The sequence below is a fragment of the Ceratotherium simum genome, chromosome 26 (genome assembly GCF_057802395.1).
Source record: "Ceratotherium simum simum isolate JZ-2026a chromosome 26, ASM5780239v1, whole genome shotgun sequence".
In the NCBI taxonomy this organism is placed as follows: Eukaryota; Metazoa; Chordata; class Mammalia; order Perissodactyla; family Rhinocerotidae; genus Ceratotherium; species Ceratotherium simum.
Genome location: NC_141925.1, coordinates 17575239 through 17595560, shown reverse-complemented (window position 1 = coordinate 17595560; position 20322 = coordinate 17575239). Strand labels below are relative to the sequence as shown.

Here is a 20322-nt window from a genome sequence, read left to right as displayed (position 1 = left end):
TGAGAAATCCAAAGATACCTGAATTGTTCCTCTATAGGCAGTTTGTCATTTTTCTCTGGCTGCTTTCAAAATTTTGTCTTTACATTTCAGCAATTTGGTTATGATTTATCTGGTATGGATTTCTTTGAGTTTATCTGGATGGGGTTCAACTAGCTTTTTCAATCTGTAGGTTCGTGTCTTTTGCCAAACATGGAAAGTTTTCCGTCATTATTTTTTCAAATATTATTTCAGCCATGTACTCTTTCTTCTTTCCTTCTGGAACTTCAGTGACACAATGTTAGACATTTTGTTGTCCCAAAAGCCCTTTGGGCTTTGTTCATTTTTCTTCAATCATTTTTCACTTTGTTGTTCAGATTGGCTAATTTCTATTGATCTACTTTTCAATTTACTGACCCTTTCCTCTATCATTTCTATTCTACTAGTGAGTACATCAAATGAGCTTTTTATTTTGGTTATTGGATATTTAGTTCTAAAATTTCCTTTATTTTCTTCTTTATATCTTCTATATTTTGATGATACTTTCTATATTCATTCTAACATCGGTACCATCCTATCATTGATGTCTGTTGATTATCTTTCCCTACATGAGTTGAGATGTTCGTGATTCTTTGTTTGCCAAATAATTCTTGTTTTTATCCTGGATGTTTTCAACAATACCTCATGATACTCTACATCTTGTTTATATCTTTCCTGTGGGCTGTGGTTCCAATGTCAATTTCAAAGTCTTTGCAGTGCTATTCTAATCTCTACTATGTGTGTGTTATCCATTGGGCAGCTCACATGTGAGGTTTAGTACCTCAGAGGTAGAGGTTTACTCATTAGCATAATTTTTAAAGCTTGGTATGCTAATAGGATTAGATCTATGTATGCAAACGATGGGGTAGACACACGAGTTCATAAACAACTTTAATGGTATCACTTTCCTGCTCGTCTCTCCTGTTATCTTCCCAGCATTTTCTGGTTCCCCGGGATTCCTTTCTCAGTCCTCCAGCCATAAATCACCCATTTTCATGATTGTGCCACATCCAAGTGGCATGAAGACAGAGAGAGTGGTAAAAAGCAATTGAGTTTGGCCCTGTCCTCTTCAAGCCATGGCTCCACTGAACTGAGAATAATGTTCCTCTCTCAGAGTTTTGGCTCTTGCAGGATTCCCATTCTTTTCTACTCTTGCCACCATCCCTGCCACAAGATTTCACATGGGCTGGGACACAAGAGAACAGAGAAAAAAGTGGGATTGCCCTTCCCACATTCTCTCAGAGCTTTAGGAGTTTCCCCTTTTCCACTCCTCAAGCCAGAACTAGAGGGTTTCTCTTTCATCTCATTCTACCTGCACTACAGTGCTCATTTCCAGGCTTTGGATCGCTTTGAGTTCAGGCTAGGGGATACACAAGGGAAAAAATGGTAAACTCAACGCTGGTTCAGTGGTACTTCAAATTCTGGTGTTCTTCCTGATCCAACAGCTGATGTTTACTTTTTATACTTTTCCAGGTTTCATAATTGACTTGAGTGGGAGATAAAAAGGTCTGTGTGTTTCCTCCATCTTACCTGGAACCTATAGATATGTTTCTTTTCTCCCTCTGTTTATGAGCTTCATATGTCTTTATAAATTCTGAGAATTCTTTTTTTAGGGACTCTTCTTTAAACATAAAGGGAGGCAGTGGGAAGAGGACACTGTGTAGCTGATGTAAAATGTTTTAAGAATATAGTTGCAAGAAACCTCATTTTATCTATATAGATATATAGGAAAAGTTATAATAGAACTTTCAGAGGATAAAGTTAGATGCACCACGTCAATTCTGGCTCCTCTTTCTAGGTAAAAAGAAGATATCAAAAGATGTGCCCTGTGGAAATTGACCAAATTCTGTCTACTTTAAACCTGCTAGAAAAACGTGATACATTTTCAAAGTCATTGAGTGAAGGAATGAAGCGCAAACTCTCCATCATTATAGCACTTTTAGGGGATTCCCAGGTATTAAAGAAGAGAGAATGAAAGAAAGAGAAATGCACTAAAAATGAGTTCCTGCTAGCTAGTCTAGAAAACTCAGCTGACAAAAACCTGAGTGTTGATATCTGTGATATCGTAAATCTTAAAGGAACATTGCCTTATGTTAATCAGAAGGAGTTTGCATTGTTGGCTCAGCTGTTGTAATATGGTTTGGGATTGTTATTATTATTTTTATAGGGTTTTTAATCACTATTTTTAGTCTATATTCTGTATCTTAGCTTAAATGTGTTCCCCTCAAATAGTAAATTATCCCACAAGTAGCATAGCACCAATTATCAATGGTCATGGAATTGTTCTTTTGGCTTTTAGGTAGTGATACTTGATGAACCATCATCTAGTGTGGACCCAATCTCAAGGAGAGCCATCTGGGATCTCCTTCAGCAGAAGAAACACAATCGTACCATCTTAATGACCACTCACTACATGGATGAAGCTGACATCCTGGGTGACCGCATTGCCATCATGGTCAAGGGGACCCTGCAGTGCTGTGGCTCTTCAGTCTTCTTGAAACAAATATATGGTCTTTCTCTCTTTGATCATTCTTAGGATATTGAGGCTTTAATAATATTCTTCTAACATTATTTTAATTATATTTTGTCTATATACCCAAAACTTCAGTGATTCTCTCTGTCCTATTAATTAGGTCTCAACTATTCTAATTGGTTTTTAAAGCCCCTTGCAATCTGGATATTCCCTATCTATACTTGTTCTCCAACACATACCTTCAGACTCAGGAAATACTTTTATCAACCTACAAAGGCCCTGCTACTGACATTTTTCTTTGTCCTTGGAATGCAGTTTGCCTCCAAATAGTTGATTTTGTTGAGTAATTAATTGATTGGTTGATGAGGAGAGGAAGTAGAGAAATCAATCATCTCTTATCCTAGTTTCTCGTTTGCCAAACCAATATCAAATCCCCAGTGTGATGAGATAACTCTAGAATGTGGCAATTGACACTAAGGATGTAGTGCAGAATGAAAGAATCATTTAAGTGGAATAAAACAGTCCTTGACTTTGTGTGTGTGTGTGTGTGTGAGGAAGATCAGCCCCTGAGCTAACATCCATGCCAATCCTCCTGTTTTTTGCTGAGGAAGACTGGCTGTGGGCTAACATCTGTGCCCATCTTCCTCTACTTTATATGGGACGCCGGCACAGCATGGCCTGACAAGTGGTGCATCGGTGCGTGCCCAGGATCAGAACCCTGGCTGCCAGCAGCAGAGTGCACGCACTGAACCACTACACCACAGGGCCGGCATCCTTGACTTTGATAAGTACGTGGGTTTTTTAGGAGATAAAACTTAAACATCAAACAGTGAATTATTGAAGGCCAAAATTGCAGTAATAGAAATCTAAAATTGGAGAGTATAAATGTAGATGGAGATAATTAAGGATGAATTGCTTCATCATTCATTTATTCAGTATTTCAGTTCATTCAACTCATTAATTATTAATTAAGTTCATTCAACACATTAATTGTTTTGTCTATACTGGTTACTATGGTATCCACTTTATATATCATATTTAATATTCAAACAAGAACTCTATTTTATAGAATACAAAACTGGGGCCCAGATATATCAAAAATTTATTTCAAGTCATATTTATATACCCATTCAGTTGTTCAAAGTTTATTCACCTTACAGGTTTGAGTTTGTACAATTGACTTGTAAGGGGTTCTACATCCAAAATTAGATTCATGCCATCAGAATTGGGTGTGCCTGGGTTATGAGCCACATGATTTAAACAGCTATGCTTTTGATAACTAAATCACTTCTAATAATTTCTAATAGCATTCATTAATGTTACTAATTATTGGTAAAATGGTACATAATATGTAAGTAGATATTTTAAAAGGTGTAATACTTTGGGACATTCAGGTCCCTTCTTATAGATGCTAAACTTTAAATATGCTTAAACTGGACTTCTTACATTTTAATCAAAAGCTTAGGATTTATGTTTGCTTCTTTGATGGCATAGGAAATTCCATGTTGGTATCAGCATTCAGCTCTCACTAAGTACCTTGCCTCTCTGCAAAAGGAGGCATTTTCTATTGATTAGAGTCTTAAGAAGACAAGACAATTGAGAAGTTTATTGTGTCATGATTCCTGAGAAATGAAAAATAATTTACATATTCTTTTGTAAGTAAACCAAAAGTAGTTTTGGTTCCTATAGCTAGTAAATAATAGATAAGTCACTTCATCCTCTGGATGTTAGTTGCCTCATTTGTAAAATGGGTGAGTGTCTTCCCTACTATAAGCCAGGTAAATAAACCAGATTATCAGCTAAGAGATCTATGCTTAAGACCTGTTATTCACATTTTAAAAATCTTAATAAAAGACATAAGTGCAAATACAATGACCATTTGAAATGCATGTATTTAAAAGCAATGATATTTTCCTCCAATTTCAGAAAAGAATTTCTCTATATAGGCAAAGCATTAATTAGGTATAATAATTCTCTGATTTCTTTAAGGTCTCTAATCAAAAATTATATTCTCAGTTAAGCTTTCCATGAATCTCTGTCTAAACCTTAACAACCTTCCTTCAACATTTCATGTCTCCCTTCTCTGCTTTGTTTTTTTCTAGCACAATATATATTTTAACCTATTCCTCTGTATTATTTTCTGTCTTCTTTGATTAGAAAGTAGCTCTTAGGAGGGCAGGAATATCTATCTGCTTTGTTCACTGCTCAATCCCCAGGGCCTAGATTAATGCCTGATACACAGTGGGCAACCAACGATAATAAATGAATATTTATCAAGATTACAGTTTCAAAAATAATAAGTAGCCAAATTACAAGGGCCTTTCTTCATATATCATCTCTATCTGGTTGTATACACTAAGTTATTATTGTTCACTAAGAAAATTATTGAAATTATAGAGGAAGTTGCTATTTACTCAATATCTTGGTTCTTGGAGCAGCATTTGGAAGTTTTAGGTGTTAGCCTTGTCTTGTGACATACCATGTCTTCTTCCTTGTGGACCTAGGTAACCTGAACAATAGAGAGCCTAATTTGGTCTTACAAGGAAATGTAAAAGTACAAAACTGCTTTATTTGGTCTTCTAAATGGTTTCTCTCAGGTGCTGGATATCATATAGTCCTGGAGAGGGAACCACATTGTGATGTTGAGAAGATCTCTGCAATGATTCAGTCTCATATTCCAGATGCCACTTTGGAGAACTGTATTGGAACTGAATTATCATTTATCCTACCCAAAGAGTATACACACAGGTATAGATTCAGAGAGTTCTAGATAGATGGATTGAGTGACCAGAAATCATTTTTAGTTTTCCAGGTTTAGCAAGTAGTAATAGTAAAAAGTACTATTTAGTGAGTAGTATTTTGCTAACAAGCCAGATCTCTAGTTTTAGCTGTCATTTGCCAACTAGAGTTGAGAATTTCACAGCTGAAGCTTTCTCTCACTGAACAGAGGATTGCCTCATAAGTTCAAGTTCATTCAAGGCTTGTTGGATATTTTTCTTTCTTTTTTTTTTTTTTGGAGGGAGGTTTGCAACCTAGTGGCTATATAGCTTCCTAGTGTTAATAGGGAAGATGTTTGTAGTGTATAAATTTTATGTATAGTGAGTAAAGCCCAGGGAAATCTTAAGATGATGAAAGAAAAAAGTAGTTTAAATGGCAACTCTTGGAACAAGGATGACAAGGACAAAGAGGAAACAGGGATTTTGACCTCAGTAGTTAGCCAAATTAATTATAGAGGGGAGACGCAGGGATGATAATTGTACCTGGGTACCTGGGATTCCCATCCTAGCTAAGAGAAGTGGAAACTAAGAGTACTCATCATTGACCTTCAGGGAGTGTGCCATTTTCATCTTTTCTGAAGTTATTACTACCTAGATATCCCATAGATGGAAGGTGATTTGCCGTACACAAGAAGAGATTTGCCATACACAAGACGGACTTGTAGGACATCGCTCTACATTTCCATCTGATACAGAGTTCCTGGATAGAATGAAGGAAATAACACACAAGAGTCCGGCAACCAAGATTCTAATAAATGAAGAGAGATGAAAATAAATGTTCCCTAGAAGAGGAATAAAAGGAAGAGGAAATGCTCCATGGGAGCTATATTCATTCAGAGAGTAAATCTGAACCTTCTTGAAAAGCATGAGCATGGAACAATATTGAGACAGCTAGGGGGGACCTAGACCCTAGTCATGTGAGAGAGAGTCAGGGAAATGAAAGAAACTGCAACTGGACATCAATTATATGAACATTCGTTCAACAGAGTTAGACGACAGATGTTTTGTTGGGTACTTTTAGCACAGTATGGTGATTATAAATCTGGAAATGCAGGGTGTCTCTGAAAGAAACATGTTAGAGAAGCTGCTTAAACTTATCAAAACATCTGCCCATCCCATAGCAGATGTACACAAATGACATTATCAGAAGAAACCAAGAATAATGACTATATCATTAATATTAAGTCTAAAATAGGAAATGTAAGGATTTAGAAAAAGGTAATATTTTCATCACGTCTTCCTATTAAATATTTTGGGCATGGAAGAGAGAAAGAAGAGTCTCTGAAAAATGAAAACTAGTCACACAGGTTAATAACATGTTAGATGTGGATTTCTGGGCCATGGACAGTGGATCTAGCACAGCATAGGATGCAAATCATGAAGGTGGGGAAGAATATGTTTGTTCAGAATGAAAATTTCTTTAACAAGATAATTTTAAACCAACTATTGAAAGAGAGAAAAAAAAACCAGAATAAAATGTCTATAGCCCATTTAATTCACAGAATAGTTCACTATAGTAGGAAAAGAATAAAATGACAAGGAGTTTTTGGTTATTGCCAGGACTTTGATAGCTTAATTAATCGTTCATTTGCTTTGTGCTGTGCACAGCTCTAAATGCTTTACACATGTGTGTTTACATGAAAAAAAATGAATAAGAGACTTAGAAAAAATACTCATAACCCCACAAATCAATATTTTAATCTATAGAATGGGGATAACAAAAGTGAACTTGAGGTTTTTAAACAAAGTTGTAAGCTGGTTCTTTGAGAAGACCAATGCATTCAGTGAAACTTCAGTCGTACTGATCAGAAAGGAAAAGAGAAAAGACACAAATTACCTATATTTGGAATGAGTGAGATGATATCACTATATATTCTACAGATAATATATTAATAATAGGAGAATATTATAAACAGCTCTATGCCAATAGATTTGACACCTTAGACAAAATGGAAAAAAATTCTTTGAAAGACACAAATTACCAAAACTGACTCAGGAAGAAATATATAACTTGAAAACTTTTTTACTTATTAAGGAAAGTGAATTTGTATTTTAAAACATTGTCACAGAGAAAACTCCAGGACCAGATGGCTTCACTGATGAATTCTACCAAACACTTAAAGAAGAAAAAATACCAATTCTACACAAACTTTTCTAGAAAATAAGAGAAAAAAGAACATTTCCTAACTTGTTTTATAAGGCCAGTATTACCATGATACCAAAATCAGTCGAAAACATCACAGGAATAATCTTATTATGATTGTACAATAATCCTTAACAGAATATATAGAATCTTTTTTTTTAAATTTTTTGTTTATTGCAGTAACATTGGTTTATAACATTGTATAAATTTCAGGTGTACATCATTATACTTCTATTTCTTTTTTTTTTATCAGTATATTTTTTTATTTTAGTCATTGTAACAGGGGTGCCATGATTTTTTTTTTTTTAGCTTATTTGTTTATTGCAGTAACATTGGTTTATAACATTGCAAAAATTTCAGGTGTACATCACTGTACTTCTATTTCTGCATGGACTACATCATGTTCACCACCAAAATACTAATTACAACCCATCACCACACACATGTACCGAATTATCCCTTTCACCCTCCACCCTCCCCCCTTCCCCTCTCCCAAAAATAAAAGTCCAGGACCAGACGGCTTCCCTGGTGAATTCTACCAAACATTCAAAGAAGACTTAATACCTATCCTTCTCAAACTCTTCCAAAAAATTGAGGTTATACTTCTATTTCTGCATAGATTACATCATGTTCACCACACAAATACTAATTACAATCCATCACCACACACATGTGCCAAATTATCCCTTTCACCCTCCTCCCTCCCCCCTTCCCCTCTGGTAATCACCAATCCAATCTCTGTCTCTATGTGTTTGTTTATTGTTGTTATTATCTACTACTTAATGAAGGAAATCATACGGTATTTGACCTTCTCCCTCTGACTTATTTCACTTTGCATAATACCCTCAATGTCCATCCATGTTGTCACAAATGGCTGGATTTCATCGTTTCTTATGGCTCAGTAGTATTCCATTGTGTATATATACCACATCTTCTTTATCCATTCGTCCCTTGATGGGCTCTTAGGTTGCTTCCAAGTCTTGGCTATTGTGAATAACGCTGCAATGAACACAGGGGTGCATGTATCTTTACGCATTGGTGTTTTCAAGTTCTTTGGATAAATACCCAACAGTGGAATAGCTGGATCATATGGTAGTTCTATCCTTGATTTTTTGAGGAATCTGCATACTGTTTTCCATAGTGGCTGCACCAGTTTGCACTCCCACCAGCAGTGTATGAGAGTTCCCTTCTCTCCACATCCTCTCCAACACATGTTGTTTCCTGTCTTGTTAATTATAGCCATTCTGACGGGCGTGAGGTGATATCTCATTGTAGTTTTGATTTGCATTTCCCTGATAGTTAATGATTTTGAACATCTTTTCATGTGTCTGTTGGCCATCTGTATATCTTCTTTGGAGAAATGTCTGTTCAGGTCTTTTGCCCATTTTTTAACTGGGTTGGTAGTTTTTTGTTGTTGAGATGCATCAGTTCTTTGTATATTTTGGAGATTAAGCCCTTATCAGATGTATGGTTTGCAAATATCTTCTCCCAATTGTTAGGTTGTCTTTTCATTTTGTTGGTGGTTTCCTTTGCTGTGCAAAAGCTTTTTAGTTTGATGTAGTCCCATTTGTTTAGTTTTTCTATTGTTTCTCTTGCCCAGTCAGACATGGTGCTTGAAAATGTGTTGCTAAGACCGATGTCGAAGAGCATGCTGCCTATGTTTTCTCTAGAAGTTTCATAGTTTCATGTCTTACATTCAAGTCTTTAATCCATTTTGAATTAATTTTTGTGTATGGTGTAAGGTAAGGGTCTACTTTCATTTTTTGCATGTGGCTGTCCAGTTTTCCCAACATCATTTGTTGAAGAGACTTTCTTTTCTCCATTGTATGTTCTTGGCTCCTTTGTCAAAGATTAGCTGTCCATAGATGTGTGGGTTTATTTCTGGGCTTTCGATTCTATTCCATTGATCTGTGTGTCTGTTTTTGTGCCAGTAGCATGCTGTTTTGGTTACTATAGCTTTGTAGTATATTTTGAAATCAGGGAGTGTGATACCTCCGGCTTTGTTCTTTTTTCTCAGGATTCCTTTACTTATTCAGGGTGTTTTGTTGTTCCAAATAAATTTTTGGATTCTTTGTGCTATTTCTGTGAAAAGTGTTGTTGGAACTTTGATAGGGATTGCATTGAATCTATAGATGGCTTTAGGAAGTATGGACATCTTAACTATGTTAATTCTTCCAATCCAAGAGCACGGAATATCTTTCCATTTCTTTGTGTCTTCTTCAATTTCTTTCAGCAATATTTTATAGTTTTCGTGAACAGCTCTTTCACCTCTTTGGTTAAGTTTATTCCTAGGTATTTTATTCTTTTTGTTGCAATTGTAAATGGGATGGTATTCTTAATTTCTCTTTCTGCTACTTCGTTGTTAGTGTACAGAAATGCAACTGATTTTTGTATGTTGATTTTGTATCCTGCAACTTTACCATATTCGTTTATTACTTCTAAAAGTTTTCTGGTGGATTCTTTAGGGTTTTCTATATATAAAATCATGTCATCTGCAAATAGTGACAGTTTCACTTCTTCCTTTCCAATTTGGATCGCCTTTATTTCTTTCTCTTGGCTGATTACGCTGGCTAGGATTTCCAGTACTATGTTAAATAGGAGTGGTGACAGTCGGTCTCCTTGTCTGGTTCCTGTTCTTAGAGGGATACCTTTCAGTTTTTCACCATTGAGGATGATATTAGCTGTGGGTTTCTCATATATGGCCTTTATTATGTTGAGGTACTTTCCTTCTATACCCATTTTATTCAGTTTTTATCATAAATGGATGCTGTATCTTGTCAAATGTTTTCTCTGCATCTATTGAGATGATCATGTGATTTTTATTCTTCATTTTATTAATGTGGTGTATCACGTTGATTGATTTGCGAATATTAAACCATCCCTGCATACCTGGAATAAATCCCACTTGATCATGGTGTATAAACTTTTTAACGTATTGTATGCGATTTGCTAGTATTTTGTTGAGGATTTTTGCATCAATGTTCATTAATGATATTGGCCTGTAGTTTTCTTTTTTTTGTGTTGTCCTTGTCTGGTTTTGGTATCAGGGTAATGTTGGCTTTATAGAATGAGTTAGGGAGCTTCCCCCCCTCCTCAATTTTTTGGAAGAGTTTGAGAAGGATAGGTATTAATTCTTCTTTGAATGATTGGTAGAATTCACCAGGGAAGCCATCAGGTCCTGGACTTTTATTTTTGGGGAGGTTTTTGATTACTGTTTCGATCTCCTTACTGGTGATTGGTCTATTCAAATTCTCTACTTCTTCTTGATCCAGTTTTGGAAGGTTGTATGATTCTAAGAATTTATCCATTTCTTCCAGATTGTCGAATTGGTTGGCATAGCTTTTCATAGTATTCTCTTATAATCTTTTGTATTTCTGAGGTGTCTGTTGTAATTTCTCCTCTTTCATTTCTGATTTTACTTATTTGTGCCTTCTCTCTTTTTTTCTTGGTGAGTCTAGCTAAAGGTTTGTCAATTTTGTTGATCTTTTCAAAGAATCAGCTCTTGGTTTTATTAATTTTTTCTATTGTTTTTTGGTCTCCATTTGATTTATTTCTGCTCTGATTTTTATTATTTCCCTTCTTCTACTGATTTTGGGCTTTGTTTGTTCTTCTTTTTCCATTTCCTTTAGGTGCATTGTTAGATTGTTTATTTGAGATTTTTCTTGTTTGTTGAGATAGGCTTGTATTGCTATAAACTTCCCTCTTAGAACCACTTTTGCTGTATCCCATAAATTCTGGCATGTCGTATTTTCATTTTCATTTGTCTCCAGGTATTTTTTGATTTCTTCTTTGATTTCTTCATTGACCCAGTCGTTGTTCAGTAGCATTTTGTTTAATCTCCACGTATTTGTGGCTTTTCTGATTTTCTTCCTATAGTTGATTTCTAGTTTCATACCATTGTGGTCAGAAAAGATGCTTGGTATTATTTCAATCTTCTTAAATTTATGGAGACTTGTTTTGTGGCCTAATATGTGATCAATCCTGGGGAATGTTCCATGTGCATTTGAAAAGAACGTGTATTCTTCGGTTTTTGGATGGAATGCTCTGTATATATCTACTAGGTCCATCTGTTCTAGTGTATCATTTAAGGCCAATGTTTCCTTATTGATCTTCTGTTTGGAGGATCTATCCGTTGGTGTAAGTGGAGTGTTAAAGTCCCCTACTATTATTGTGTTACTGTCTATTTCTGTTTTTATGTCTGTTAATAATTGCTTTATATATTTAGGTGCATCTACATTGGGTGCACAGATATTTACAAGGGTTATATCCTCTTGTTGGATTGTTCCCTTGATCATTATGTAATGCTCTTCTTTGTCTCTTTTTACAGTTTTTGTTTTAAAGTCTATTTTGTCTGATATGAGTACTGCTACCCCAGCTTTCTTTTCATTGCCATTTGCATGGAGTATCTTTTTCCATCCCTTCACTTTCAGTTTGTAAGTGTATTTAGGTCTGAAGTGTGTCTCTTGTATGCAGCATATATATGGGTCTTGTTTTTTTATCCAATCAGCCACCCTATGCCTTTTAATTGGAGCATTTACTCCAGTGACGTTTAAAGTAGCTATTGATAAGTATGTACTTACTGCCATTTTTTAACTTTTTTTCCTCAGTGTTTTAGTAGTCCTTCTCTGTTCCTTTCTTCTTCTATACAGAATTGATGGTCTCTTTAGTTTGACCTCTGTCTGAAAGCTGTACTCTTTAACTCCCCTCCTCCCTCCTTTTATGTTTTTGATATCATATCTAACCTCTTTTTTGTGCATTTGTATCCATTACCCTCTTATCATGGAAATAGATAATTTTTCCTATTTGTTGTCTTCTCTCTTCCCCTTAAATCAGCCCCTTTAACATTTCTTGTAGCACTGGTTTCTTGGTGACAAACTCCTTTAATTTTTGCTTGTCTGGGAAATTTTTGATCTCTCCTTCCATCTGAATGATAACCTTGCTGGGTAGAGTATTCTTGGCTGTAAGTTTTTCCTTTTAGCACTTTAAATATACCATGCCACTCTCTTCTAGCCTGTAAGGTTTCTGCTGAGAAGTCAGCTGATAGCCTTATGGGGCTTCCTTTGTATGTAACTTGTCTTTCTCTTGCAGCTTTTAGGATTCTCTCTTTCTCTCCAATTCTGGACATTTGGATTATGATGTGTCTTGGTGTGGCAATCTTTGGATTTATCATGTTTGGGGCTCTCTGTGCTTCCTGTGCCTGGATGTCTGTTTCCTTCCTTAGGTTAGGGAAGTTTTCATCTATTATTTCTTGAAATAGATTCTCTGCCCCTTTGTCTCACTCTTCTCCTTCCGGGACACCTATAACATGGATGTTAGTGCGTTTGATGTTGTCCCAGAGGTCCCTTAGACTGTCCTCACTCTTTTTAATTCTTTTCTCTTTTACCTGTTCAGCTTGGGTAATTTCTTCTAGTCTTTTGTCCAGCTCACAGATCCGTTTTTCTGTATCCTCTACTCTCCTTTTGAGTCCCTCTAGTGAATTTTTCATTTCCAGTATTGTATTCTTCATTTCTGATTGGTTCTTTTTTATATCTTCCATTTCTTTGTTGACATTCTCACTGAGTTCATCTATTCTTCTCCCCACATCAGTGAGCATCCTTCACACTCTAAGTTTGAACTCTCTGTCAGGTAGGTTGCTCATTTCTGTTTCACTTAGTTCCTTTTCTGGGGTTTTGTCCTGTTCCCTTACTTGGAATGTATTCCTTTGCATCCTCATTTTGCCTCTTTCCCTGTGCTTGTGACTATGTATTAGGTAGGTCAGCTACGTCTTCTGCTCTTGGATAGGTGACCTTATGTAAGTGATGGCTTCGGAGGCCTGCATTGTGCTTCCCTCAGTTCTCAATGTTCCAGGGGTGACCCCTATGTGGGCTACGTGTGTCCTTCTGTTGTGGGCTACGTGTGTCCTTCTGTTGTGGCCTGTTTTCTCTCCCTGTAGGCACCCAGGGAGGCTGAGTTATGCTCCTAGCCAGCTGTTGTAATGCTCAGCTGCTTGTAGTTGTTGTGGGCCCTTCAGTCTCTTTATCAGACGTGGGGACCCCCAGCACAGTTGGCTGCAAGTTCTAATACCACATTTGTGTTGCAGTATTTCTTTTAAGTGAGTAGGCCCCCAGCATGGCAGGTTGTTAGGCTCAGGGCCTTACAATTGCTATAAGCCTCCAGACTTTAGGTCTCTTGTCAGCTCTCTGAGGATTGCAGCTGGGTGGGGCTGGCCTCAGGCACAGGAGCACCCAATTGTTTCAGGCTTTGGAAGGTGTGGCAAACCCCCTATGTGGGTCTTTGAGAAGCACAAGTCTTCTGCAGCTGACAAGCCCTGCCGCCCACAGGTCCACACACACAGTCAACACAGTCCTGCCCCGTGTGCGCTCCCTGACCTCCCGAAGTGGACCCAGTCTCTTCACGGTGGGAGCCCCACACACTCTGCCACTGCCCCACACTCTCCACCTGCTCCTTGTGCACGTCCTGCCCCGCTGAAGTCGGCTCCATTGCCAGGTAGCAGAGAATCCAGTCACCAATCTATGCAGGCCCACAAGTTGCCTGAGGGCTTGTTGTTGGGTGGGGCCAGTCTCTAGGGTGGGCTGCCTGCCCTGGCTGAGCTGGATTAAATCGGTGCTCTAGCGGGTGGGGCAGACCCTGGGCTAGCAGGCCCCAGGGAGAACTCCAATGGCGTCTGTGTCAGCACGCCCACACCGGGCCACAACAATGGCCGCCGCCAATGTCCCAGTCCTTGGAGAGGTCTCACCTCTCACCGAGATGCACACAGGGCCTATCAGGTGAGTCTCTTTTCACCAAAGCACTGTGCATCTTTCTTTCTGGTGTTTTTAGGATGCTTTCTGAAACAGGTGAGTTTGCGCGTGGGCCCTTTAAGAGTCAGTTTTAATTTCTTTGTGAACCAGCTTTTCTGGGGGTATTCCTCAATGTTTTTGTAGCAGCAAAGTCAGATATTATGCCACTCGTCTCGATTGTGCTGGGTCCACAAAATGCCCACAGCAGGGGCGCTCCCCAGCTCAGGGCCCCACACCTCCAGGGAGGGCTGCATACCTGTGGGCTGCTCCCGGCGGCCATGAGGCGCTGCGGCTTGTGAAGGCGGCGGCGTTTTTCCTCTCCAGAAGGGAGTTTCTGCCTCTTCTACCTCAGTTAGGATTGTCCGTTTTTGCAGGAGTTCCTCTTATCCAGTTTTCAGTTCTGTCTCAGGGGTAATTTTTCCACGAGTAGTTGTAAATTGGCTGTGTCCGGGGGAGCTGGTGAGTTCAGAGTCTGCCTACGCCACCATCTTGACTTCCTCCTCCTAGAATCTTGAATATGGGTGAAAATCATGTGCAGGAGGGATCTTATTGAGAAAATTCAATAGAAAGAGGAAAATGACCTTTAGATACATGAAGAGTTGTCATAGGAAGAGGGGTCAGATTGAACTTAGGGGTAAGAGTAGAACCAGTAATCAAAGCTAGGTAATGTTAGATGGAAATGGAATTCAACCTAAAATATGGAGAAAGTTTAGAAGATGAAGAGTTTTGAGTTCATCATCTCTGAGGGTTATCACACATAGGCTTGATAGTTCCTCGCTAGGAATGAGAGATGAGTTTAAGAAGTCGATGGGTTTCTGGAGAAGATCTTTTGAATCTAAAACAATGTTAATTCTTTTCAGTAAAATTATTCTTTAGAATCTTTGATGTAACTACACCACAATTAGCAAAATTCCCTTACAACTCACGTAGCTATTTAATTAAATCTTTCTGTCTCAGTGCCCAGCTTCTACTTCAGTACCTCTGTTTTCTGTCATTTAGTGATTTATGCCTCGTGTAATTGGAGAACTATTTTCCATTTGATGTAGGAACCACATGTGAATAAATTAACTTTTATTAACTAGCTATAGTCCTCAACACTTACAGAAAATAAATTAATAATTTTTTTAGAACAAACGAATTTGTATCAAAGATAAAGTTATAGTGGGGAAAAATTTGCTAAGGTATATGTATCTTCCTTATTTTCATTTGTTTCACAATAAGCATTACAGTGAATAGTGATCTACTAAACATTTTTCCCATGGCTAACCAGAAATTATTGTGGAACAAAATGATATTGAAAATTCATCTAACAAAAAAACCCAACAACCTAAGTCAAAAATGGGCAAAGAACTTGAATAGACATTTCTTCTAAGATGTACAAATTGCCAATAAGCACATGAAAAGATACTCAACATCACTACTCATTAGGAAAATGCAAATCAAAAACACAAAAAATAACAAATGTTGGTAAGAATGTGGAGAAATTGTAAGCCTGTGCATTGCTATTGGGAATGTAAAATGGCGCATCTGCTGTAGAAAACAGTATGACAGTTCCTCAAAAAGTTGAACGTAGAATTATCATATGATCCAGCAATTCCACTTCTAGGTATATACCCAAAATAATTGAAAGCAGGAACTCGAACAGATGTTGGTACACCGATGTTCATAGCAGCATTATTCACAATATCCAAAAGGTGGAAACAACTCAAAGGTCCATTGACGAGTGATTGATAAGCAGCACGTTCTATATCCATGCAATAAGTATTATTCAGCCTTAAAAAGGAATGAAATTCTGATATATGCTACAACATGAATGAACCTAGAAAGAATTATGTTAAGTGAAATAAGCCCGACACAAAAGGACAAATATTGTGTGATTCCACCTTATATCAGGCACATAGAATAGGCATATTCATAGAGACAGAAAGTAAAAGTGAAGTTGAGGGAAGGAAGGCATAGAGAATTATTGTTTAATGGGTACAGAGTTTTAGTTTGGGATCGTAATAAATTCTGGATATGGATGGTGATGATGGTTGCACAACGTTGTGAATGTGCTTGATGCTGCTTGAACTGTACCCTTAAAATGATAAAATGATAAATTTAGTGTTTTATATTTTTTACCACAATAAAAAAATTTTAAGAAAACAATAGGGAAGAATACAATTGGAAATAAAATGAGCTAAAAAAAAGGAGATGGGTTGTAATTAGTATCTGGGTGGTGAACATGATGTAATCTATGCAGAAATAGAAGTATAATGATGTACACCTGAAATTTATGCAATGTTATAAACCAATGTTACTGCAATAAACAAAAAATTTTTAAAAAAAGAGAAATGGATCTAGACTAGTGCTGGTACTTTCTTTTCCTCTTCCTCCTCTCCTTCCAGGTTTGAAGCTCTGTTTAATGATCTGGAAAAGAAACAAAAGGAGTTGGGCATTGCCAGCCTTGGTGCTTCAATCACTACCATGGAAGAAGTCTTCCTTAAGTGAGTAATAATGACCTTAAAAAATAAAAACTTCCACCCATAAAATCCTGCATCAGTTTGAGAGCAAACCCTACCCTCTTTGCATTGGAGTAAAGTAATCACTGTTACGGATTTTTTCAAATATGTTAATATTTTATGCTAATGTACTTCTATATATTCAGCTGAGAATATGTAAAGATCTTGAGCTTGGGCCTAGATGCGTGTGTCTTTTTGTGGTAGAAGTTTTAAGAGTTAGTCAAGAAAAAAAAAACGAATCAATCTGTGTCATCATAGGAAAAGTTCTAGTTCTAACTTGGAGTCTATACTAGAAATGACTTTAAAGCTTTGACCTAACAATGTTTCCATAATTTATTTAATTTGTACATGGTTGGTTTCTTGCACTGTGAAATAGTTCAAAATGAAAATCCCTGGGGAATTCAGGCTGTCTCTAGGCAAAGTCAGATAGTAGCTGTCAAAAGGTTTCACAAAATGTCCTTTCTCTGATAAGATTATGACAGAGCTAGGTCTAGACTTCATTCTCTTATACTCAGGATTTAATATTGTGAGTGTCTCAAAGTTAATTTGGGGTAATTTATTCACATGAGTTAAGTTCACAAAATACCAAAGTATATAAATTAAAAAGCCACTCATTAATTTATAATAACAAATAAATTATAATAAGAATAACTTATAAAAAGAAATGGCCTCTTGCCCTTCAATCAAATGAGCAAGTTACTTTGTAACCACAATTAGAACAAGCTCCATAAGGGCAGGGACCATGTCTGTTTTGTTCAATGACTGTACTTGGGGCCTCAGACAATGTCTGTCACATAATAGATACTCAGAAATGTTCTTGGATGAATAAATGAATTAATTAATATTATTTAAAGCCATTATCTCCACAATAGATGCTCTACCTGCCGCTAGGAATTACAGGTTAAAACCTTGGACCAGGAGGTTTTAAAACCTACCTAGGCTGTCTCTCTTAGGGGTTGTTGTCAATGTTTGCCACAGAATCTCCTTTCCTACCTTTTTTCTCCATTTTTTATTGTGGTAAAATACACATAACATGAGATTTACTATCTTGAATATTTTTAAGTATACAGCTCAGTGGTATTAAATACTTTCATATTGTTGTGCAACCCTCACCAATATCCATCCCTATAACTCTTTTAATCTTGTAAAACTGAAAATCTATACCTATTAAACAATAACTCCCCATTCTCCACACCCTTTACCCCTGGCAACCACCATTACACTTTCTGTCTTTATGATTTTTACTACTGTAAGTATATGGATTTTATACAGCATTTGTCTTTTTGTCACTGGCTTATTCCACTTAGCTTGATGTCCTCAAAGTTCATCCGTGTTGTAGCATACTGCAGAATTTTCTTCCTTTTTAAGATTGAATAATATTCCATTGTGTATATATACCACATTTTGCTCATCCATTCATCAGTCGATGGACATAGGGTTGCTTCCATGTTTTAGCTATTGTGAATAATGCTACTGTGAACATGTGTGTACAAATATCTCTTTGAGACCCTGCTTTCAATTCTTTTTAGAATATACCCAGAAGTAGAATTGCTGGATCATATGGTAATTGTATTTTTAATATTTCACAAATGTCATACTGTTTTCCACAGCAGCTGTACCATTTTACATTCCCACCAATGGTTCCAGTTTCCACAAATGTTCCAATTTCTCCACATCCTCACCAACACTTGTTATTTTCTATGTATTTTATAGTATCCATCTAATGGGTGTAAAGTGGTATCTCATTGTGTTTTTGATTTGCTTTTCACTAATTATTAGTGATGCTGAGCATCTTTTCATGCACTTGTTGGTCATTTGTATATCTTCTTTGGAGAAATGTCTGTTCAAATCCTTTGCCCATTTTGAATCAGGCTTTTTTGTTGTTGTTGTTGAGTTTTAGAATCTCTCTGAATATTCTTGATATTAATCCCTTATCAGATATCTGATTGGAAAACATTTTCTCCCTTTCTGTGGGTTTTGTTTTCACTCTGTGGATAGTGTCTAATTAATCATTAGTGTCTTTTTTTTGTTTGTTTTGGTGAGGAAAATTTGCCCTGAACTAACATCTGTTGCCAACCTTCCTCTTTTTTTGCTTGAGGAAGATTAGCCTTGAGCTAACATCTGTGCCAGTCTTCCTCTATTTTATATTTGGGTCACTGCCACAGCATGGCTGATGAGTGGTGTAGGTCCATGCCCAGGATCCAAACCTGCAAACCCCAGGCCACCGAGCCAAGTGTGCCAAACTACGCCACGGGGCCAGCTCCCAGATAATGTCTTCTGATTCACAAAAGTTTTTAATTTTCATGAAGGCAAATTTGTCTATTTTTTCTTTTGTGACCTGTGCCTTTGGTATTATATCCAAGAAATCATTGCCAGATCCAATGTCATGAAGCTTTTGTCCTATGTTTTCTTCTAAGGGGGTTATAGTTTTGGGTCTTATATTTAGGTCTTTGATCCATTTTGAGTCAGTCTTTACATATGGTTTTAAGTTAGGGTGAAATTCATTGTTTCACATATGGATAGCCAGTATTTCAGCATCATTTGTTGAAAACACTGTCCTTTCCACCTTGAATGGTCTTGACACCCTTGTCAAAGTCATGGCCAGACTTGTTAGGGTTTATTTCTGGGCTGTCTATTTTATTCCGTTGGTCTAATGTCTTTATGCCAATACCACACCATTTTGATTACTGTAGCTTTGTAGTAAGTTTTGAAATTAGGAAGCGTGAGTCCTCCAGTGTTGTTCTTCATTTTCAAGATTGATTTGACTATTCAGGGTTCCTTGAGGTGCCATATGAATTTTAGGATGGGTTTTTCTGTTTCTGCAAAAAACATCATTGGTAATTTGGTAGGGACTGCATTGAATCCAGATTGCTTTGTGTGGTATTGACATTTTAACAATATTAAGTCATCCAGTCCATGAACATGGGATGTGTTTCCATTTATTTATGTCTTCTTTAATTTCCTTCAGCAATATTTTGTAGTTTTCATTGTATAAGTCTTTCACCTCCTTGGTTAATTCCTAAGTAGTGTATTCTTTTTGGTGCTATTGTAAATATAATTGTTTTTATAATTTCTTTTTCATATTGTTCACTGTTTATGTATAGAAATGCAACTGATTTTTGAGTGTTGATTTTGAATGTATCTTGCTACTTTGCTGAATTCATTTATTAACTCTAACATCTTTTTTGTGGAGTCTTTAGGATTTTCTGCATATAAAATAATATCATCTGCAAAAGATAATTTTACTTCTTCCTTTCCCATTTTGATGTCTTATATTTCTTTTTCTTGACTAATTGCTCTGGTTAGAACTTCCAGTACTATGTTGAATAGAAGTGGTAAAAGAGGGCATCCTTGCCTTGTTCCTGATCTGAGAGAAAAACTTTCAGTCTTTCACCATTGAGTATGATGTTTCCTGTGGATTTTTATATATGGCTTCTATTAAATTCAAGTTGTTTTCTTCTGTTCCTATTTTGTTGAGTGTTTTTATCACGGAAGGGTGTTGAATTTTGTCAAATGCTTTTTCTTCATCAATTGATATGATCATATCATTTTTTTCCTTCCATTTGTTGATGTGGTATATTACATTGATCGATTTTTGCTTGTCAAATCGTCCTTGCGTTCCAGCAATACATCC

At 36.8% G+C, this 20322-nt stretch overlaps 1 protein-coding gene across 1 annotated transcript in view; it reads left to right on the top strand.

The window, feature by feature from the left end:
• The window catches only part of LOC106800148 (phospholipid-transporting ATPase ABCA3-like), a 204275-nt gene that overhangs the window by 87184 nt on the left and 96769 nt on the right, over nt 1-20322 (top strand). The window contains 4 exon segments of the mRNA XM_087417083.1: nt 1814-1969; nt 2315-2525; nt 5086-5236; nt 16575-16673. Coding sequence (XP_087273209.1) covers nt 1814-1969; nt 2315-2525; nt 5086-5236; nt 16575-16673 — 617 coding nt within the window.